The 18,508-nt window shown below is 57.4% G+C and overlaps 1 protein-coding gene across 1 annotated transcript in view; it reads left to right on the top strand.

Annotated features, from left to right (window-relative positions):
* CRAMP1 (cramped chromatin regulator homolog 1) overlaps nucleotides 1–18,305 on the top strand; it is a 63,281-nt gene extending 44,976 nt beyond the window's left edge. Inside the window, exons 6-20 of the mRNA XM_082671631.1 lie at nucleotides 134–219; nucleotides 682–805; nucleotides 1,643–1,724; nucleotides 2,214–3,380; nucleotides 5,734–5,911; nucleotides 7,588–7,769; nucleotides 7,857–7,931; nucleotides 9,950–10,031; nucleotides 10,919–11,023; nucleotides 11,141–11,319; nucleotides 12,076–12,138; nucleotides 12,644–12,875; nucleotides 13,669–13,833; nucleotides 14,765–14,910; nucleotides 16,709–18,305. Of these exons, the coding sequence (XP_082527757.1) occupies nucleotides 134–219; nucleotides 682–805; nucleotides 1,643–1,724; nucleotides 2,214–3,380; nucleotides 5,734–5,911; nucleotides 7,588–7,769; nucleotides 7,857–7,931; nucleotides 9,950–10,031; nucleotides 10,919–11,023; nucleotides 11,141–11,319; nucleotides 12,076–12,138; nucleotides 12,644–12,875; nucleotides 13,669–13,833; nucleotides 14,765–14,910; nucleotides 16,709–16,873 (3,031 nt within the window). The 3' untranslated portion in view covers nucleotides 16,874–18,305. The remainder of the gene's footprint in view (nucleotides 1–133; nucleotides 220–681; nucleotides 806–1,642; nucleotides 1,725–2,213; nucleotides 3,381–5,733; nucleotides 5,912–7,587; nucleotides 7,770–7,856; nucleotides 7,932–9,949; nucleotides 10,032–10,918; nucleotides 11,024–11,140; nucleotides 11,320–12,075; nucleotides 12,139–12,643; nucleotides 12,876–13,668; nucleotides 13,834–14,764; nucleotides 14,911–16,708) is intronic.
* The last annotated feature ends 203 nt before the right edge of the window (nucleotides 18,306–18,508 follow it).

The following is an 18,508-nucleotide window of genomic DNA, read 5'->3' as shown; positions in this document are numbered from 1 at the left end:
GGGGCCCCCTCGTGGGGCCGAGCATGAGCCCTGGAGGCCAGGGTGTTTGCTTAGCCGGGGCCCGTAGTTACTGCGCGGGGTGGAAGTGACTTCATTTAGAGGCCTCAGCGCTTCTTTAACACTCCTCTCCCAGGGCCACCACAGTCCGGTACAAAGGGAGGAACCTGCGGATCAAAGCGCCCATGTGCCGTGCCCTGAAGAAGCTCTGTGACCCGGACGGTACGTCAGACACGGGCTGGGCTGGGCCGCGCACCTGGGGCTCACTCCTGTCGGGGAGGCTCGCTGTCTGGCTCCAGCTGGGCTGAGCTGGAACACGGCGGCCGAGCCTGCATGATCCAGTCCTGCCAGCAGCCAGCTCCTGGACCCGAAACCCCGTGTCATAGCGGTGTGTCCTCTCTTGAGTCAAGTCCAGCTCAGAAGTCCCAGCCGTCCTCAACGGAGCATCAGAGGTGTCAGGGCGAGTCTCCCATGGCCGGTCCGCGGCTCTGGTGTAGCAGATGTGCAGCTGGCCACGCTGGCACCTTTAGACCAGGTCCTTGCTGGGGCTCCTGCCAGTCCCACTTTCACTGAGGGCTGTTTGCCCCTTGCTCCTCTCTGGGTCCCTTAGCTGTCTGGCTGAGGACTTCACCTTCTCATCAGGGTCCGTCTGTGCCAGGCTCTCATGGCCCTTTCCTGTTGCAGGCTTGAGTGACGAAGAGGACCAGAAGCCAGTGCGCCTGCCCCTGAAAGTCCCCGTAGAGCTGCAGCCACGGAACAACCATGCCTGGGCCCGCGTGCAGAGCCTCGCACAGAACCCGCGGCTCAGGTAACACGCTATGCGTTTTGGGGGAGCGAGCTGCGAGGGACGGGGCTGGAGGGGAGGTGTTGGGTCCCTGGGTGAGCAGCAGATGCCACTCCAGTACTCTGACACCACCTGGGGGTAGTGTGGGGGATGCCTTTAGATTCAGGTAAAATTCACATAATACGGAATTAACTGTGAGCCCTTTTAAGGGGCCCGGTTCAGGGGTATTGGGTACCTTCACAGTGTTGTACAACTATGACCTCTCTCTAGTTCCAGAAATTTTCAGTCCCCCGAGAGGAAACCCCATGCCCACTAAACACTCACTGTGCATCCTCCTCCCACTCCCCAGGGCACCACTGGTCTACTTTCTGGCCCTATAGATTTGCCCATTCTGACATTTCATGTAAATAGAATCATATACTGGTCCTTTCTGTCTGGCTTTTCTCCATGAGCATCATGGTTTCAGGGTTCATCCGTGTCGTAGCCTGCATCAGGACTTCATTCCTTCCATGTGTAGTTTTATTTTCTTGGGTTTAATTGAGTCTAGAGCCGCCCTCTTGACCGCACAGGGAGCTGGTAGAAGAGAAGGGTGTGTTGTACCAAGGCCCCTGTCCTGGTTGAGACCTCATACTGTAAAGGGCACTCAGGATCTCTGTTACTTTTTCTTGCAGTTTCTCGTGAGTCTCCTGTTATCTCAAATTAAAGAGTTAGTTTTTAGAAAAGGAGCCAGCGGCTCTACAGGGACATTATGGCTCTGGCCTTGAGACCCCCTGGCATCATCTTCCTGCCACAGCCTCTGGGGCTCCTAGAAGGTACCCTCACATCCCAGCCTCCCATTCCCCATCTGTCTTTTCTCTGTAGGATGATCGTGGAGCTCCATCGAAAGGTCTCCAGCCTCATCGAGTTCCTGAAGCAGAAGTGGGCACTTCATGAAGTGCGAGTTGTATCCTTTTCCTACTTAAAGCTACCCCCAGGCTCTGCAGCACCTGCTGCCTGAGAGTGAAGTCTCCTTCTCAGTCCTGGAATTGCAGCAGGGCCCCCAGGCGTGTAGCAGGTGTGCCATGAGATGGTGTAGAACCAGAACTAAAACCCACAGCCCCTCATCCTCTGGGTTTTGGGTCTGAACCCCCTTTTTGACCTCCTTGCAGTGTTAGAACTCTGTCACAGCAGCCGTCCTTGCTGTAAGTGGCTGCCATCTGGCCCACAGGGTGTGGCCGAAGCATCCCTGCCAGCAGGTTGAACAAAGTGACCGAGGACAGCCCCACACCTCCATCTTCGTGTCCTTGGCTGGCTTGTAGCCCTGCCCAGTTCCCAGCTAGGAGGGTGAGTGTTGGGTGTGGAGCCCGGAAAGAAGGAAATACCTGTCGTGTCTCCCCGCTGGACCTCAGGGTGTGAGCTGCTGCTGCAGGTGGTTCCTTGACGGTGCGCTCAGCGGAAGACGTTTGAGGAGCAGCAGCTGCAGGACTCGTTCATGGAGCCATCGCAGGAGAAGGTGGCACTTCACCTGTTCCCGGGGGAGAACTGCACCCTGACCCCGCTGCCGGGCGTGGCCCGAGTGGTACACTCAAAGGCCTTCTGCACGGTGCACTGGCAGGAGGGTGGCCGGTGCAAGCAGAGCACCAAGGACACCCACTCGCTGCCCCCAGCCCAGATCCTGGGCATCCAGAGCGGGCAGGGCACAGCCAGGGGCCAGCTGAAGTGCCCACGGGGCGGCGCCGAGGCCAAGGGCGGGGGGCGGCCCCCTCCCTCCACCGATGCTTTGCAGAGCTCTGGGGAGAGTTCCCCTGAAAGTGCACCTGGGGAGGGGGCTGCTGCAAGTTTCAGCAGCCCGGATGCCTCCGACAGGCTTCCCCCTGGGCTCCAGGATGCTGGTGGACAGCTTGAGAAGACCCCTGCGGCCGCTGCTGCAGAGGGTGGGGACGGCCCTGCCCGAGAGTCCAGGCCCCTGGCGTGTGCCTGTGGCCAGCTCCCAGACCTGGAAGATGAGCTCTCCCTCCTCGACCCCTTCCCCCGCTATATGAAGTCCTGTCAGGACCTCATCATCCCTGAGCAGTGCCGCTGCGCAGACTCACGGCCTTCAGGGTGCCCCTCCCCAGAGACCCTCATCCCCAGCAGCGCAGAGGTGGCCGACCTCGCCCGGGCCAGGGCACCATCCCCCGTCCGCGTCCCTCCCGGCCCAGAGCCTCAGCCCAGCCCCGGGCTCCAGCCGGACGTTTGCACTAAAGACTTGGCGGACGCGCCTGCGGAGGACCCCCAGGAGAAGGCGAGCCCCTTGGACCCCCCGCCACCTCAGGGTCAGCCTGCCGTCAAGCCTCCGAAGGACGTCCCTGCCAGCCGGTTCGCCCAGCAGCTCCGCGAGGAGGGCTGGAACCTGCAGACCTCTGAAAGCCTCACGCTGGCTGAAGTCTACCTCATGATGGGCAAGCCCAACAAGCTGCAGCTAGAGTACGACTGGCTGGCAGTGCTGGGCCCTGAGGGCCAGGCCCTGGGGGGGCAGGCCCAGGGCTCCCGGGCCGGCTCCCCGCCTACCACCTTCCACAAGCAGCGCCTCCTCAGCTGCCTCCTGAAGCTCATCTCCACCGAGGTCAACCCCAGGCTGGTAAGTGTGGGTCAGAGCACGGCCCTTTTGGCCGCCCAAGGGCTCGCGGCTGGGTGGCTGGGGTCCAGAGAGGAAAGACCGGCCTTGTGGCAGGTGGTCTGGGGCCCCACAGGCTCCTTGGAGGAGGTGGTCTGGGGGTCGCCTTTCGTTCCCTGGAGTGGGCTGCACAGAGCACGTGGTTGGGGCTCCAGTTCCCTGCAGTGCAGGCCCTCGTCCCGTGGGGCTCACACGGGCTGCACCTTGCCCGGCTCCAGAGATGCCACTGAGCCCAAGTATGTGGGCCGAGGGGACAGAGCCTGGGACAGAGGCGCAGAGGTGAGGTGGCAGCCATGGCCAGGAGCCGAGCTGGGCTGGGAGCGTTACAGGTTTCTGCAGCAGGAACGGCGAGGTCGAGTGTGTGCTTTGGAAAGGCCATCCTTGGAGGCCAGTGGGGGTGCAGCCTGGGTGCAGGGAGTGGAGCTGGGAGGGGCTGCGCTGGGTGGGCTGCGCCCAGGAGACCCTGTCAGGAGGTGGCTGGTTGGAGTGGTCTCAGGTTCCTTGAGAGGCTCCTGTGGGGGGCAGTGGCTGCCATGGCCCAGGGAAAGGGCACCCGGCCAGGTGGGCCTGGCCACGGCTTGTAACTGCCCCCCCACCCCTGCTCCTGGGAGGCCGGCCAGCAAAGCCCACACGTGGGCTGGAAGGTGCTGCAACCGGAAAGTCTAGTCCGCTCTCTGGGCACAAGAGCAGCGTACTGAGGCAGGTCGATCCCGAAAGGTGCGTGTGCACTAGAATGTGAGGCTCACAAGTTCCAGGAAGAGGCGCCGAAGCTCAGCGTGGTGGCCTCACAGGAGTGGGGCTCGGGTCACAGTCACAACCAAACTTGAGGTGCGACCATGTCACCGCTGTGACGGGTACCCGCCTCCTGCTCCCCGAGGCAGACAGCACGTGGTCTGTGTTCTGCCCTTCCCGGAGCCTCTGCCCTAGGCTCCTGCCCACCATCTTCTGGCGGCACTCAGCAGAGCTCATGGTGGGGAAAGAGCGCCACGTGGGACCAGTTCTCGTGGGGGTGGGTGGGGCCCGAGGGCCAGCAGTGGACTTTGGATTCAGGTGTGGATGTGACCTGCAGGCAGGCATGGGCAGTATTGCAGTGACTGGACAGAGATGATGAGTTTAAAACACTTTTTCAAGTTTGGCTTTTGGAGGGGTCAGGAGCAGAGATGGGGGAGACTGGAGCGTGTCCAGACCCCTAGGGAAGGAGGCCAGGCCAGGCCGGCTCCTAAGGATGTGGGAGTTCTGGTACACGGCCGAGGTGCTGGCCTTGGCCTCAGCCTCAACTGGGAGAGGAGAGTAGAGCAAGTTGGAAGTGCAGAGTATGCAGAGCAAGGCGCTCAGATCTGTGGTTCCTGAAGCGGGGTCCCCGGCCAGCAGCCTTGGCATCACCTGGGAACTCGTTAGGGATGCAGGTTCTTGCAGCCCAGGAGATTGTTTTGACGAGACGCCCCCACCCCCATGCCCTGTTTGGTGATTCTGATGTAGCTCAGGTGTGAGAATCCCTTGCTCAAGGCCCCAGGAGAAATAGAGGACCTTGAATTAGAGATGGCCTGCCTGGCCAGGCGGCCCCTCCCTGCGATATCTCTGTAGGTGGGATGCTGGCAAACAAGTGCAGCGATGGCCGCCCCGCCCCAGGAGGCTGACGGGCACTCAGGTGGGAGGTGGGGGTGTCGAGATCCAGTGAATGGAGTAGGAAGGGACACAGCAGGGGTCCCAGGGAAAGGAGAAGGTGGGTCAGGCCAGGGCGAAGGGCATGGGAGACACAGAAAGAGGTGCAGGGTAGGTGGGGCTGGGTGAGAGCACGGGGAGTGGGTGCTGGGAAGAACTGAGGGGGCGGGGCAGGACGGTGGAGTCATGGGAGAGAACAGGTGAGTAGAAGGGGTGCCTCTATGGCCGAGGAGCCCAACACTCAGTGACAGCCAGGAGAGTGGAGGCAGCGGCCTCAGGTAGGGGCCCACGAAACCCCTGAGGTGGAGGTTTTGACTAAGCAGAGGACTCCTTGGCTGTGATTGTGTTTGATTTTAGAAATTAATCTGTATTTCCTTCCTCTGACTCACAATCAGAAGAAGCTTTAAGAAGGAGAGTCCCTGTCACTTGCCACTCAGCCTCCCCTCCCGTCAGTGCAGGGGTACGCTCTGTCCGTGCCACCGCAGCAGTGAACGCAGAAGGGCTCCTGGAGGACAGCGGTTGTTCCCCTGAGGGCCTGGGGGCACCAACCTGTGCGTCATGGAGTATGACCCTGGGTCCTTTGCTGTCCTGTCACACTCCACAAGCATTGTTCCGTGCTGAGTTTGGCCAATGTTTTGGCCCGTTTCTGTCCCAGGCTCCAGAAGCGAACACTGGCTCCACGGCCTCAGTGAGGCCCGTCCAGGAGGAGCAGTCGACGACGCCCCCGGGGAAGGTGGTGACTGTCAGCACCCGCAGCCCACGCTGCCCTCGAAACCAGGCTGCCCTCCGTCACGGCAAGACCTTCTCCCCCAGCTCCACACCTTGCTCCTCAGGTGAGGCTCAGACAGCCACAGGCACCCTCCTGGGTCCTTGCTGGGCGTTGCGGGCTACACAGAGCTGAGAGCTCTGGGCTGCCTGAGGCCTCGCCCCACTCAGTCAGCTGCAATCCAGCGGATGGTGTGGGGTACAGAAATCACTGCCTCCTCAAGGGGAGGGTGAGCACAGGGCCCGTCACAGAGGCTCTGGGGTCCTGGGTGCGGGAGCCGACAGGAAACATAGGGGACCCTTGCCAGTCTGGTCACTTTGGGGGATCTGGCTTTGTGAGGTCAACAGCAGCCTCCATATCATGCCGAGTTGGTGGCTTAAAGCATGAGAAAGGTTGATTCTTTCTGAGTCTTACAGGGGCTGTTTTTCTTTACATCTAAAGTATTAGAATAAAGAAACCTTCAGTTAAAGGATACCCCCGCAGTTGAACACAAGTCTTAGAAAGAAAGATGGGCTTACCTGCTGGTCCATGGTTGTATCTAGGAAGTAATTTAAATTCAGCGTCCTTTTTTTGGGTTACGTGGCACATAACCCTAGGATAAACATGACTCGTTTCTCTGAGTCATCAGTTTACTTGCTTAGTATTTTTCTTTTAATAAAACAGGTTGTCATGGCTAGAATAGTTAATTCTGCATGAATTTTAAAGAATAAGCTGCTGTGGTGTCAGGCTCCCCACCTCCTGCAGTTCTTGTTTTCCATTTCCCTCCTGACCTTTATCCTGTTTCCTTGCTGTGGCTCACGAGGGGGCAGCAGCAGACTCTGAATCGGTTGTCTTTAAGGCAAAGGTGCGTTCCTCAGGCGTCAACCAGTGGTGGGCTAGCTGGGAGCCTGTATAGTCTTTGCCGCCTCCCTGTGGCTTTAAAGTTTTGTAATTCTGTGAACTCTTAAATATCCACACTCTTCCTCAATCGAGGATGCTTTTAGCCCAGTGCGCCTGCAGTGCTAGAATCCAGACAGGTGCTTAAAAGACCTGGTCTCTGGACTCTGTGCGTGTTGATTTAACCTCACAGATTTGCAAATAAAGAATAAAGAAAGGGGACCCGTCCCTACCATGAAGTGAGGGTGCTTTGCAGCAGCGCCTATGATGATGAGAACAGCAAGGAGAGTCCCCAGATAGTAGTTCCTAAATAAATATTTTCTGTCTTTTTATCTCTAGGTCTGTTTTCTGTATGATTAGAGATTTAGACCAAGGATCAGCAGACCGTGGTCCACAGCCTGCTTGTTGTAAATGAAGTTTTATTGGCACATGGCCACATCCAGTGGCTCACGTGGCTGCCTTTGTGCTGCAGCCGTAGAGCTGAGTTCAACAGAGACTGTGAGGCCCTCAAGGCTGACTTTTGTTGTCTGTCCGTGTCCAGAGAACATTTGCTGACCTCTGGTCTGCACTAGATGATCTGGAAGGTTCTTCTAGCTCTGAAAAGTCTTTGAAGGTGAATCTGCCCTTCCCACTGAGATCAGAGATCAAGGAAAGCTCTGATCTGCTTACATGGTGGGAACTAGAATTTCAGGGAGAAAGGGAGAAAAGCAGATTTTTACAGCACTGAGATATAGGAAATTCCCTTTAAGGACACCAGAGAGGCCGTCAAGGATTCCTTTCTGATTTTCTTCCCGGTGGAACCCCTCCCATGCGGGAGGCGTTGCTGGGTGAGCGCCATTGTATCTGTTCTCCCTTCTCCTTCCCTAGGTTTGAGAAACCCCCCAAGGCCCCTCTTGGTGGCTGGTCCCTCCAGTGCCGGAAGTGGTGACTCAGATGGTGGCCTTTTTGCTGTCCCGACAACTTTGCCACCCAACAGCCGACACGGGAAGCTCTTCTCTCCCAACAAGGAAACAGAATTGACGTTCCGTCAGCATCTGAACTCCATCAGCGTAAGTGGGGCCCACGCCTCCCTGCTGCTGGCCTGCCCCATGTGTGTGGAGAAAACACTCTCAGGGTCAGTACTGTCTTCCTCACAGATGCAGTCGGATTTCTTCCTGCCAAAGCCCAGGAAGCTGCGGAACCGGCACCTGCGGAAGCCGTTGGTGGTCCAGGTCAGGAGCCCATCCACGTCTGCGTGTGCCTGGCCTCAAGGGCTGGCCTCTCCCTCCCACCAGCTGAGCTGCCCAGGACACGCTAGTGTCCTCCTGTGTCTCAGGTTTTCATGTGAAGTGGGGAGAATCCCTGCCCCTTCTTTTCTTCTTTTTAGCAGGATAAAGTAGTAACAGTGACCCTAACTGTACCTGAAAATAAAGGTAATCTTGGTACAGCATGAAAACCGCTTGCAAAAAAGACAGAAAGTTCTTGGTATTTGGGTTCCAAGGATGTTCCAGATTGGAATATATGTGAGGACGCTCAGAATATCTGTTTATAAGTGTGTAGTAAATGGAAGCAGTTGGCAAGGTATATGGATTGACCAGAGGCCAGACCTCTCCCAGGCTGGTAATGAACTCTGGGAGGACCTGTGGATGCCACCTGCAGACCCAGAGGGGTGATCCAGGGATGAGAGGCACAGAAGAAAGAGGGCATTTTTATTTGGAGGTGAAAAGATAACAGAGGTGAAGCTGAAATAACTATGGGCCTGGAAATTTATGAATGTTTTTGAATTAATGCATAGGTCTCCTTTTGTTAGACTCAGAAATCTCTTCCTCTCTTGGAAGTAATTTATTTAGAAATGAGAGATTGCATGACAGATCTCAGGAAGGAAAATTTATTCCAAGTCCCACAGGTTTTTTTGTGCAGGCTAATTCAATGTTAGGGCATTTAATTTTGGTATATTTGGTTAAATACATTAACCATCCGTCCTGGGCATGGGAGCACACTCCCTGGCTGAGAGGATACCTCACGGCCCAGGGTCGCAGCCATGGTGCCCTCAGCTGCCTGTTGTTGTTTTGTTTGTAAACAGCTTTATTGATATATAATTCACATACCATGAAGCCTACCTGTTTAAAGCGTACAGTTCAGGGTTTTTAGTATATTCACAGGGGTGTGCAGCCCCCACTGCTGTGTCATCACCCCAAACAGAAGCCCGGCCTGTTACCTGCACCGCCCCTTCCTCAACCCTTGAGCCACTTCCTGTCTCTAGGGATCACATAATTTCACATAAATGGAATCACACTTCATATGTGGTTCTTTCACTTACTGTTTTTATAAAAAGTTTCATGGGCATGTGGCCACGGTACTTCATTTCCCTGCTGTCCACGGCTGCTTTCACACCACCGGGGCGCACTTGAGTAGCTGTGACAGAGACCGCGAGGCCCAGAGCCTAAAGGATCTCCCACCTGGCTCTTTCAAAGAGGCGTGAGGCTGGCAGGGGACACCAGGGCCTGTCACCTCGTGTACGTCACCCTGTTGCCTTGCGGCACCTGGTAGACCCTTGGGGAGCCCCAGTGGGGCGAGAGCCCAGCTGTACACCCAGAGCTGCAGTGCCTCTGGACACTTTCAGCCTGAGAGATGCTTTCTGTCAGTGCTTCACCTCAACAGCTAACAGTGTTGGCAGTGAACTCCATTTCCTCTTAGGTGGTAGTCGTCACACCATGAAGGCGCCCTGAGCACACTGGGACCTGATGTTTCACACATGGGAGCCCTGGGCGTGTGACAGGGAGGAGCAGGCACCAGACCGTGGATGGGGTGGAGAGCCGCATGGCCTTGGCCCCCTGCGATACAGGCGGCAACTTGATTTTGTTCACCCAAACAAGGGATATCTCGTAACAGTCCATATCAAGTGGTTATAAATATTTATAGGACTAGTTGCATTCCAGCCAAATCCAGATGTTCTAGATAAAAGGTGGATTGTTCTGACATTCCCCCAGTTTTCCCTGGGGAGCTTCAATTCCCTAGGTTCTTTTTAGAGAGAACCCAGTGTTTAGGGGTCTGGGGTCTACAGAGCACAGCCATCCTCAGACTGTCTTGGAAGCCCTTGTGTCAGCAACTCTAGAACCAGAACCCCCATCTGGCTACACTCAGCTTCCTTCTCTAGAACATTCCTTTACAATCCAGCACTAGTTTCCTGGGTGATTTTCGGTATTGGGGTCTTTCCATCACCTGAATATTGCCAATTTTCCCTCCACAGAGAACACTGCTTCCTAGACCGTCTGAAAACCAGTCCCACAATGTCTGTTCCTTCTCCATCCTGTCGAATTCTTCCATAACTGGTAAGTGCCGGGGCTTCTCAGGGAAGCTTTCGCTCCTTACGTGCGCGGCCCCGTCTTTGGGAATTGCAGGCATTTGTTTCTGTGGCCCTTTGAATGACATTTCAAGCCTTCCTGGGTCTGTTCTATCAACATGGGCAGCGGTGTGGGCAGGCGTGGTCCCCTGACTGGTGGTCCACAGGCAGCTTCCTCCCAAGGTGGGCTCATACGGCCCTGGTTGGGGTGCTCCGCTTGGTTCAGTTTAGAGAAGGGTCTGTGGTCCACCCCATCCATGACATATTCTTGTCAGGCGTTTTATGGATCAGACGTGTCCTTAGGGTGTGCGACTCACGCTTTCATTTGGTCTGTAAGCTCAGTGGGGCCCTCACACTTTGCAGTAAATCTTACACAGTGAGACTCCTTCAGTGAAACACACATTCCATGACTTACCTTTTTATCAGTCTTGATTTTCACAAGACCCAGACAATTGCTCATTCTCACACCTACTTTTCAGTGGCAGCCTGCCAGGAAGGAGCCCGCTTGCAGAGGCAGCACCTTGATCCTAGTCTGGTGCTCTGACCCCCTCAGAGGAGCCTGTAGCTCAGCTCAGGTGTGACAGACCCTTAAAGGGCTGTTCCCGTGGGCTGACAGTAGTGACCACAGCCATTCAGCAGCCCCCAGGAAGCGCAGTGGTGCCGCTGTCACGGGCGACAGTGCTTTCTCCCCACCGGGGCCCTGTGTGACCATTAACTTCCCCAAGTTAGCAAGTGTTGGGATGTTTGGTGGTTTCCAGCTCGGCTTCCATGATCCGGACGGTGGCCATGAAGGGGAGCTCGTGCAGCCCCCGCCGTGTGGCAAGAGGCCATCAGCTCATGTGCCTGACGCGTCTGCTTCCACTCTCATCCTCACAGGGAGAGGCTCCTTCCGGCCCATTCAGTCCTCCCTGACCAAAGCGGCTCTGTCCCGGCCGATTGTGCCCAAGGTCCTGCCACCCCAGGCCCCAGGCCACCTGGCCAGTAAGTCTCTGCGACTCTGCCCTGGCATGAAAATGAGGCCTGCACATGGGCTGTCCCCTCTGGGGCGCGTTTCAGGACGTCAGGAGACAAAGACTTGCACGTTGCTTCTGTTGCCAGGCGCTATCGACTTAGCAGCTAAAAGCGCCGGCATCATCCCTGGGAGCCCCCTCCCCATCCTGGATGCCGATGGCTTGTCTGGCATCTCCCCGCTGTCTTCAGATGAGGTGACGGTGACTGTCTCGGGGCAGGACTCCACCGGCACCCACCAGAATGGAGACCCCATCCCCGCTGTAGGGGTGAGTGTGTTTAGAAGGGCTTCTCTGAGCTGCCACCAGCTTTGGGGATGGGATGGTCAGTCTCCAGTCCTGGTTTGAAAGCCAAGGCCATGAGCTGAGGTCGTGCTGGACTCCAGCTCTGCCTCTGGAGGGGACGGGCCTGCTGAGCGAGAGGAGCGTCACTGAACAGGGAAGTCTCAGCCTGAGTGAGACCATGTGGCGCAGCGGGTGGGGTGGGCTTGCCATGTGACCCAGGGAATCCGCAACTAAGATGGGCATGGAGGTCTGCCCGCAGTGAAGGTAGCTGGCCTGAACAGGAGGTCTGCCTGCAGCGAAGGTAGCCGGCCTGAACAGCAATGTCACCAAGTTGGCTGTCAGTCCACCCCTGACTCCCTGCTACTTGGCTGCTGCTTCAGCGGGCCCTGCTCTGCAGCCCCGCCAGCACTCCAGCTCCTCTGGTTCCTCCACCTGTTTGAGGGCTGCCTGAGGTGGGCAGGGCAGGCGGCCACTTAGGACTGCAGAGCCCAGCCCTGCCTGAGGACCCTGAGGTCGACCTCTTGCTAGGACTGGAGTTGATTGTGAATTGACAAATGGTCTCAAGTTTGGGGATGTGGGGGCGCACATTCTGAGAGCAATGGGCTTTCCTGTGCTCCCAGGGAAAGCTCTCCAGCCTACACCCCCGTGCTCCTGCCTGTTAGGAGCCGTGGGGTGGATGGCACTCCTCAGGAGCCAGGTGCTGGACCAGCGCTCACTGGCATATTCCTGGTGTTCTCGTAGGGCACAAGCGACCCGTTCATCAGTGTCCCCTCGAGGCAGGAGACGGTGGCAGACGGTTTCCAGGTAGAGTGTGCTGTTGGCTGCTGAGCAAAGTAGCTGCCCCAGGACCTCGTCCAGCGCTGGGCCCTACCCTCGTGGTCCTGCTCGTGGGCCCGGGCTTCCTCCTCATGATGCCCAGCGACCGTCCTTCCCCGCACCTTGCCTCCTTGGTGCACATGCGGCTCCCATCTCAGGCTTCCTTTCTCCCCTCTCGGGCTGGCTGATTGAGACACAGTTCTGGAAGGACTAAGTTTTCTGGGCCGGGTAGGAGGAGGTCATCAGCTGGGGGTGGAAGCAGATCCAGGCCACCTCGGCCCGGCCTCCCAACTGTGCCATCCCTCAAGGGTTTCAGGAGAAGGAAGTTCCCTGAGTGTGTTTCTTGCTGGATGAATGAGTGACCGCTGGGGTCACTGCGTCTCTGTTGGTGTCCCCATCACTCAGTCACTGCTCTGCGGGACCAAGGTTGCTTTTTCATTGCTTGGTATGGACTGTCTGCTCTGTCGTGTCTCAACAGTATCTGTCTCCGCAGAACTCGCCCGTTCTCTCCTTATCCGAGCTGTCCAAGGCTCCTCTCCACAATGGGCTCTCCACACCGTTGGCCTCGTCGGAGGCCTCCAGCACCCGGCTCTCTCCGCCCAACGTCTCTGCTCTGCTGGACATCTCCCTGCCCGGCCCGCCCGAGGACGTGCTCTCGCAGGGAGAGCCCGCCACGCAGATCAGCGACTCCATCATCGAGATCGCCATCAGCTCCGGCCAGTACAGTAAGGAGCAGGGTGCCTCTGCACAGCCCTCCTGGAGTCAGTTCTCCCAGGGGCCTTGACCTCCCACCTGAGTGTTTGCCAGCCTCCAGGCACCTTGCTGTCCAGCTGTCCTGGGTGTTGAGCCTCTGCACCTACAAGGCACTGCCCAGCCTTGGCAGGGGGAGTGCAGGCGGACAAGGCCTGTACAGGACCTGAGCCTGTTTGTGGTCTGGCAGGGCTGCCCCTGGCCTTGGGAGATAGAGCGGGCCCACGAGGCGTCTCCAGCCTGGGGATCAGGCAGGGCCGTTTCCTTGTCAGTTCTGAACCTGGGTTGGACACCTGCGGGGTTGTGGGTTTTAGGAGGGGTTGGACTGGTACCTGTGGGCCTTGGCTCCCCGAGCCTGTGGGGATGGTGCTGTGGGGCAGCGGTATGGTGGGCGCCAGCTGGTAGAGTTCAGACCGTGGATTCAGAGCTAATAGCTGGCAGCGTGTGGCCGTGGGCTGGTCACCGGCTCATTAGAGCCTGTTCTCCTTAGCAGTGTGTTGGGAGCCGCGGACATCTTGCAGGGCTGTCGTCAGCAGCAGGAGAGGGTGTAGGTGACGCCCTCAGCACAGGGCCTGCCTCCATCCGCTGTGGCCAGTGTCATTCTCTGAAGATGGGCACGGGTCCCTACTGTTGGGGGGCCCAGTGGGGTCCTGGGCCTCCCAGTTCAGCCGCGCATGCCATGCCACTCCATGGCCTTCTTGGTGGCAGGTGGGGGAAGTGGGGCTGTTCACCCCACATATCGGCTCTGACCCAGATTTTGGTTGACAGGTGAAGGAGTCCCTCTTTCTCCAGCAAAACTGAACGGCAGTGACAGTTCCAAGAGTCTCCCCTCCCCGTCCAGCAGCCCCCAGCCAGACTGGATCGCCTCCCCGACCCACGACCCCCAGTGGTGCCCCAGCGACCCCACGGACTCCTCACTCAGCAGCTTGTTTGGTGAGTCTCTGTGGAGGGCAGCCGGAACAAGCAGAGCCAGAGTCTGGACTCTCCACGCTCCTGGCAGAGGGCCCCTCCAGGGCTGTTCCTTGGTATTTAGGGGTTTTTTCTGCATCAGTTACATGTGGGAAAGTGCCCAGGCCCCAGTGTGCAGGTCACTAGGCTTTGGCAGATGTGTAAACCCCGTAACCATGGCCACGTCCATCCTGCGGTCAGTCCCTTGTGCCCCTCCCCGCAGGCTCACTGACAAGGGCAGGGTGGAAGGAGCTGGCGTGTTGCGCCCTCTTTGCTCCCCTCCTTCTGTTCTGTGGTGGCACGGCAATGACAGATCGGAGCCTTTACAGGATGTGTTCATCCTCGTCACCACCGGTGCCTGTGGGACAGGAAGGGGCTGTTAGGGAAAGACGCACCAGCTTTGGTTTCCTGCACAGAGGAGTTTCTGAGGCACATCTGGGGTCCGTGCACTTTGCATTTGTAGAGAGCAGCCAGGGTGTGCACCCTGGCGTGGGGCGTGCTGTTTGCTGACCAACTGGGTCAGCACCGTGTGGGAGCACCACACCTGAAGGCCCCGAACAAGCCGGGGCTCTGGTCTGGGTGGTGCGGGAGAGCCAGCCCCCAATGCGCATTGCCTGCTCAGAAAGTCACAGAGAGCAGTGCAGACTCTGCAAAGTCGAACAGAAATCATGAGAAATTGGAAACAACCTTACATTGAGGTAGCAGTGGTGACCAGACAGTGGAACACTGTGGGGCCCCTAGAAAAATGAGATAGACTTTCCCAAGGCTCACCATGGGAGGAAAGGCAGGTATGGCCTGATGCCTCCGTCTGGAGCACCGTGCCCATGCAAGCAACGAGATGCCTGCAGGGCCCAGCCGGGCCTCCCTGGACCAGTCCAGGCCTAGCCAGCTCAGGGCCCCTCCTTCCTCTCTGCAGCGAGCTTCATCTCCCCAGAGAAGAGCCGGAAGATGCTGCCAACCCCTGTCGGAACCAACAGCGGCACCTCCCTTCTGGGCCCCAGCCTGCTGGATGGCAACTCTCGCGACTCGTTTGTGTCCCGGTCCCTGGCTGATGTCGCCGAGGTAAGCGCACGACCTTTCCCCCAAGCCTGGGTGCCAGCCTCCATCCCAGAGCTGCCAGACCCTCTGACAGACCCGTGTGGTTACTTAGAACTGCTCACCAAGATTTACCTGTCAGGAGCCGTCATGGACAGAGCCCAGCCTCTGACTGCTCCTGAGAGGGAATCTCTGCCAGTACTGGCCCGGCATTTGTCCCACTGGCAGCAGGTGACAGACCCTGAGTCAGGGCTGAGCCCGGGGCTCTGAAGGCAGCTCTGGGTCTTGTGTATCCTCCACCAGCTGTGTGACCTCGGGCAGGGACTCTGTGTCCCCCTGCTCAGTCTCCTGATCTGCAGAGGAGAAGAGGCAGTAGTGGCGGTGCCATCGTTGCTGCCACCTGACAGAGGGGACCCTTGAGCAGCATCTTGGTGTCGTTGCTCGTGGCTGACCTGCCGAATGGAGGGAGGGCTGCTGCAGAGGATCCTCTGCGATCACGTGATGACCCGGGAGTCATGCTGTGGCAGTGTGTCACCCCCATGTTCTGCCTGGAATGCAGCATCCCTCTTTTCTTTGTCCAGGCCGCTGCCTCACACAACCACCCAGGCCTCCATCCCACTAGGTTTGAGTGGTATCTGTGGGCAAGTAGGGCTGAGGGAGTGAAGACGGGTACATTTAACTAAGACTCCAGGCGTGAAGTAACAGGTACTGTAGGAGTTTAGACAGAGGCTGTGCTGAGTGGAGAACCTAAGTCTAGAATGCCCCTGGCCCAACCCCCAGCTCATTGTTGAAGTCCTAGAGCAGCATCTCCCCAACACCGGCTCCCTGGGCTGTCGAGGCACTTGTGGGGGGCCCTCGAGCATTTCATAGTCGATACTCGGGGGGAACCTGGATCAAACAAAGCTCACACAGCTGCTTCCCAGGATGCCTCAGCTTCTTGGTGTCCGGACGTAAATCTCGAGATCCGAGGGGATTTTGAAAACAAATTTCAGTTTTTTTGAAATTTCTTGTAGTTAAAAAGTTTAAAGTTCAGTCCATCCTGTGCTCTACTCAGAATTTTCCGAAGGCTTCTCATCTGTATTTGTTCATTACATCAAGCAGTTTGTTAATGAATATTAATTGAGGGCCTACTAGATGCCGGGCACTGCTACAGGCCCAGAATGGACAAATTAAAGGCCCCATCCCCATGAGGCCGACAGTCCGGTGCTGGAGGTGCGGGAGGAGACAGTAAACTCCCTGGCTCTGCCCACAGGACAGTCCTGATGCGTGAGGCCCCACTGTGCAAACTCTGGTCTCCTCTACTCTCTGCCTTACTCACTGTCACATCCACCGTCTTTCTTATTTCTTGAACAGCCGGCTGTTCCCACCTTAGGGCCTTTGCACCTGCTGTTTCTTCTCACGGGAATGTGCTTCCCTCGTGGCTTTACATGACTTGCTCCCACACTTCTCACACCCCGCCTCAGAAAACCCTCCTCTGACACGCAAGCCCGTGGCAAACTCTCTCCTCCACTTCTGTCTCCTTCAGGCCACCCCACAGTCCCTAGTTCTGCTGCCTTCCCTCTGCCTCTCTGTCCACTGACCGTCCTCCCCGGGGACCCACCACTCTGACCCGACAGCTGGGTGGCCGGGCTCACAGTGCATACTTGTCCACAGAGCGAGTGTTCGCAGTGATGGAGGTGATTCTGAGGTTGTCCCTGTAGTGCGGGGGCCGCTGTTACGTGGCCGCCGGAGGGACTCTCACCCTCATTGTAGAGGGAGTTGCGCTTAAGTCTGGCCGTGGTGGCCAGCTGCATGCTCACTCGTCTCCCCGTGTCCTCTCCCACAGGTTGTGGATTCCCAGCTGGTGTGCATGATGAACGAAAACAGCATCGATTACATATCCCGGTTCAACGATCTGGCCCAAGAGCTGTCCATCGCTGAGCCTGGCCGCCGAGAGGTTCTGTTTGATGGCGGTGGAGGTGGCCCCCCGGTCGGTGACCTGTCCCAGTGACTGTGCCTCATGGCTGGGGCAGCCCGGAGGCTGCAGAGGACAGCTTACGGGGTTGGTGGTCCTCGAGCATCATAGGGGTAGCCCTCTTTAGAAGAGAGAAAACATAAATGAAGCCTGGACTCCCAGGAGACAGTCTGAACAGAGGCACCTCTGCACCCAGAACGTGCAACGTGCACACAGCCATGTCCCAGCAGGCCGAGGCAGTGGTGGCCAGGCGATGAGGGAGCGTCCTCAGCAAGGCCAGTGTCAGATGTGGCCCTGGCGTCGGACCCACCCCCTGCCAGGAGCATGTGTTAGGGTCTGCATGGTACCCACGCTTCTGCCTCGGTCATTGTGTCAGACGTTTCAGGGTGTTTTCTTTCTGAGAGAAAAGAGTGGTGGGCCTGGCTGTCGTCGTTATGGCCTGGGAGCTGTGACCTCCTGCTCTCTGCAGGGAGGCTCCAGGGCATTGCTGCCTTCTTTGCGCCAAACCCACTCCCTGCTTCAGTTTTTCCCTCTGCAATGCGAGGACGAGGAGGACAGCTGGGCATGACCTGAGACAGCGGGCACAGTCTCAGCTGGACTGACGTCCAGCATTGGGAGGACACTCCAATCATGGGGCAGTGGGAGGGTCCCAGGTCAGTGCAACTGGTGCCACCTCCCCAGAAATCCTGACCATGGCCTAGTGCTTCCTCATCTGGAGCTTTTGTTCTGACTGACTCAACAGGAAGGGGGAAAAGAATCATGTCTTATGCGGGTTGTGTGGACTTTTTAAAAAATCCCGCTAAGCAGGTCAGAAAATGCTTTTCTCGTATATTGAGAATTAGGAGACATTGGAGAGGAAGAACAGGGTTCCTGTTTGGTTGGTTTCTTCCCCGCGTCTATCTGCACACTTCTTCTCGGTGACCTGAGATGTTATTTCTCTCTATTAAGGTGATCCCCAAGCGCTCATTTGACTACAGATAGGACTTTCCTGATGATCTTGAACTTCTGACATGTTTCTGCCTAGCATTTTGGACAGATGCCATTTGCAGGGAAAGTTCTCTCTTCCTTTCCTTGGCATCAGTGCAGAGTATGCCCCAATGCATATGTCTAATCCCTTGCTTGTATTTCTGCCTCATGGTCTCCTGTTTCTCTTCCTCCTGTTCAGGGAATCCAGGCAAGGGTCAGACATCACGCGCAGTCAGGGTGCACTGAAACCACATCCCTCTGGTGTGCTCCTTGAGCCTCCTCGGATGACCAGCCGTCACCATCTCGGGTAGTGCAACATCCAGTCTTTCCCCAGAATGGAGTTAACACAGCTCCTCTGCCTTCTCAGCCTTGCGGGGCCAAACACACAAACCACCATCCAGGCACACCTATGTGGCTGGGCACCAGTGCTGTGGTGTTGGGGCACCACCCCACCTGCTGCTTACCCCTGCCCGGCAGCTGCAGTCAGTGTGGCTTCTTGAATCCGCCCCAGCCCACTACTGTTAGTGTTCATCACCTTGCCTCTCTCCCAGCTCACTGTGGACCGGCAGCCTTCGAGGCCAGCTGGGCCCTCTCCTGTGGTTCCTCCCCCTGCCCGCCCACCTCCCCCGCCCCCCGCGAAGAGATGAGCCAGTGTGCAAGGAGAGGGGAAGGTCCTTCGCGAGTACAAGCAGAAGGGCCGCTCTT

The sequence above is a fragment of the Grampus griseus genome (assembly GCF_964374135.1).
Source record: "Grampus griseus genome assembly, chromosome: 14".
In the NCBI taxonomy this organism is placed as follows: Eukaryota; Metazoa; Chordata; class Mammalia; order Artiodactyla; family Delphinidae; genus Grampus; species Grampus griseus.
Note: the sequence above shows the minus strand (reverse complement) of the source record. Positions and strands in the feature narration are given on the sequence as shown.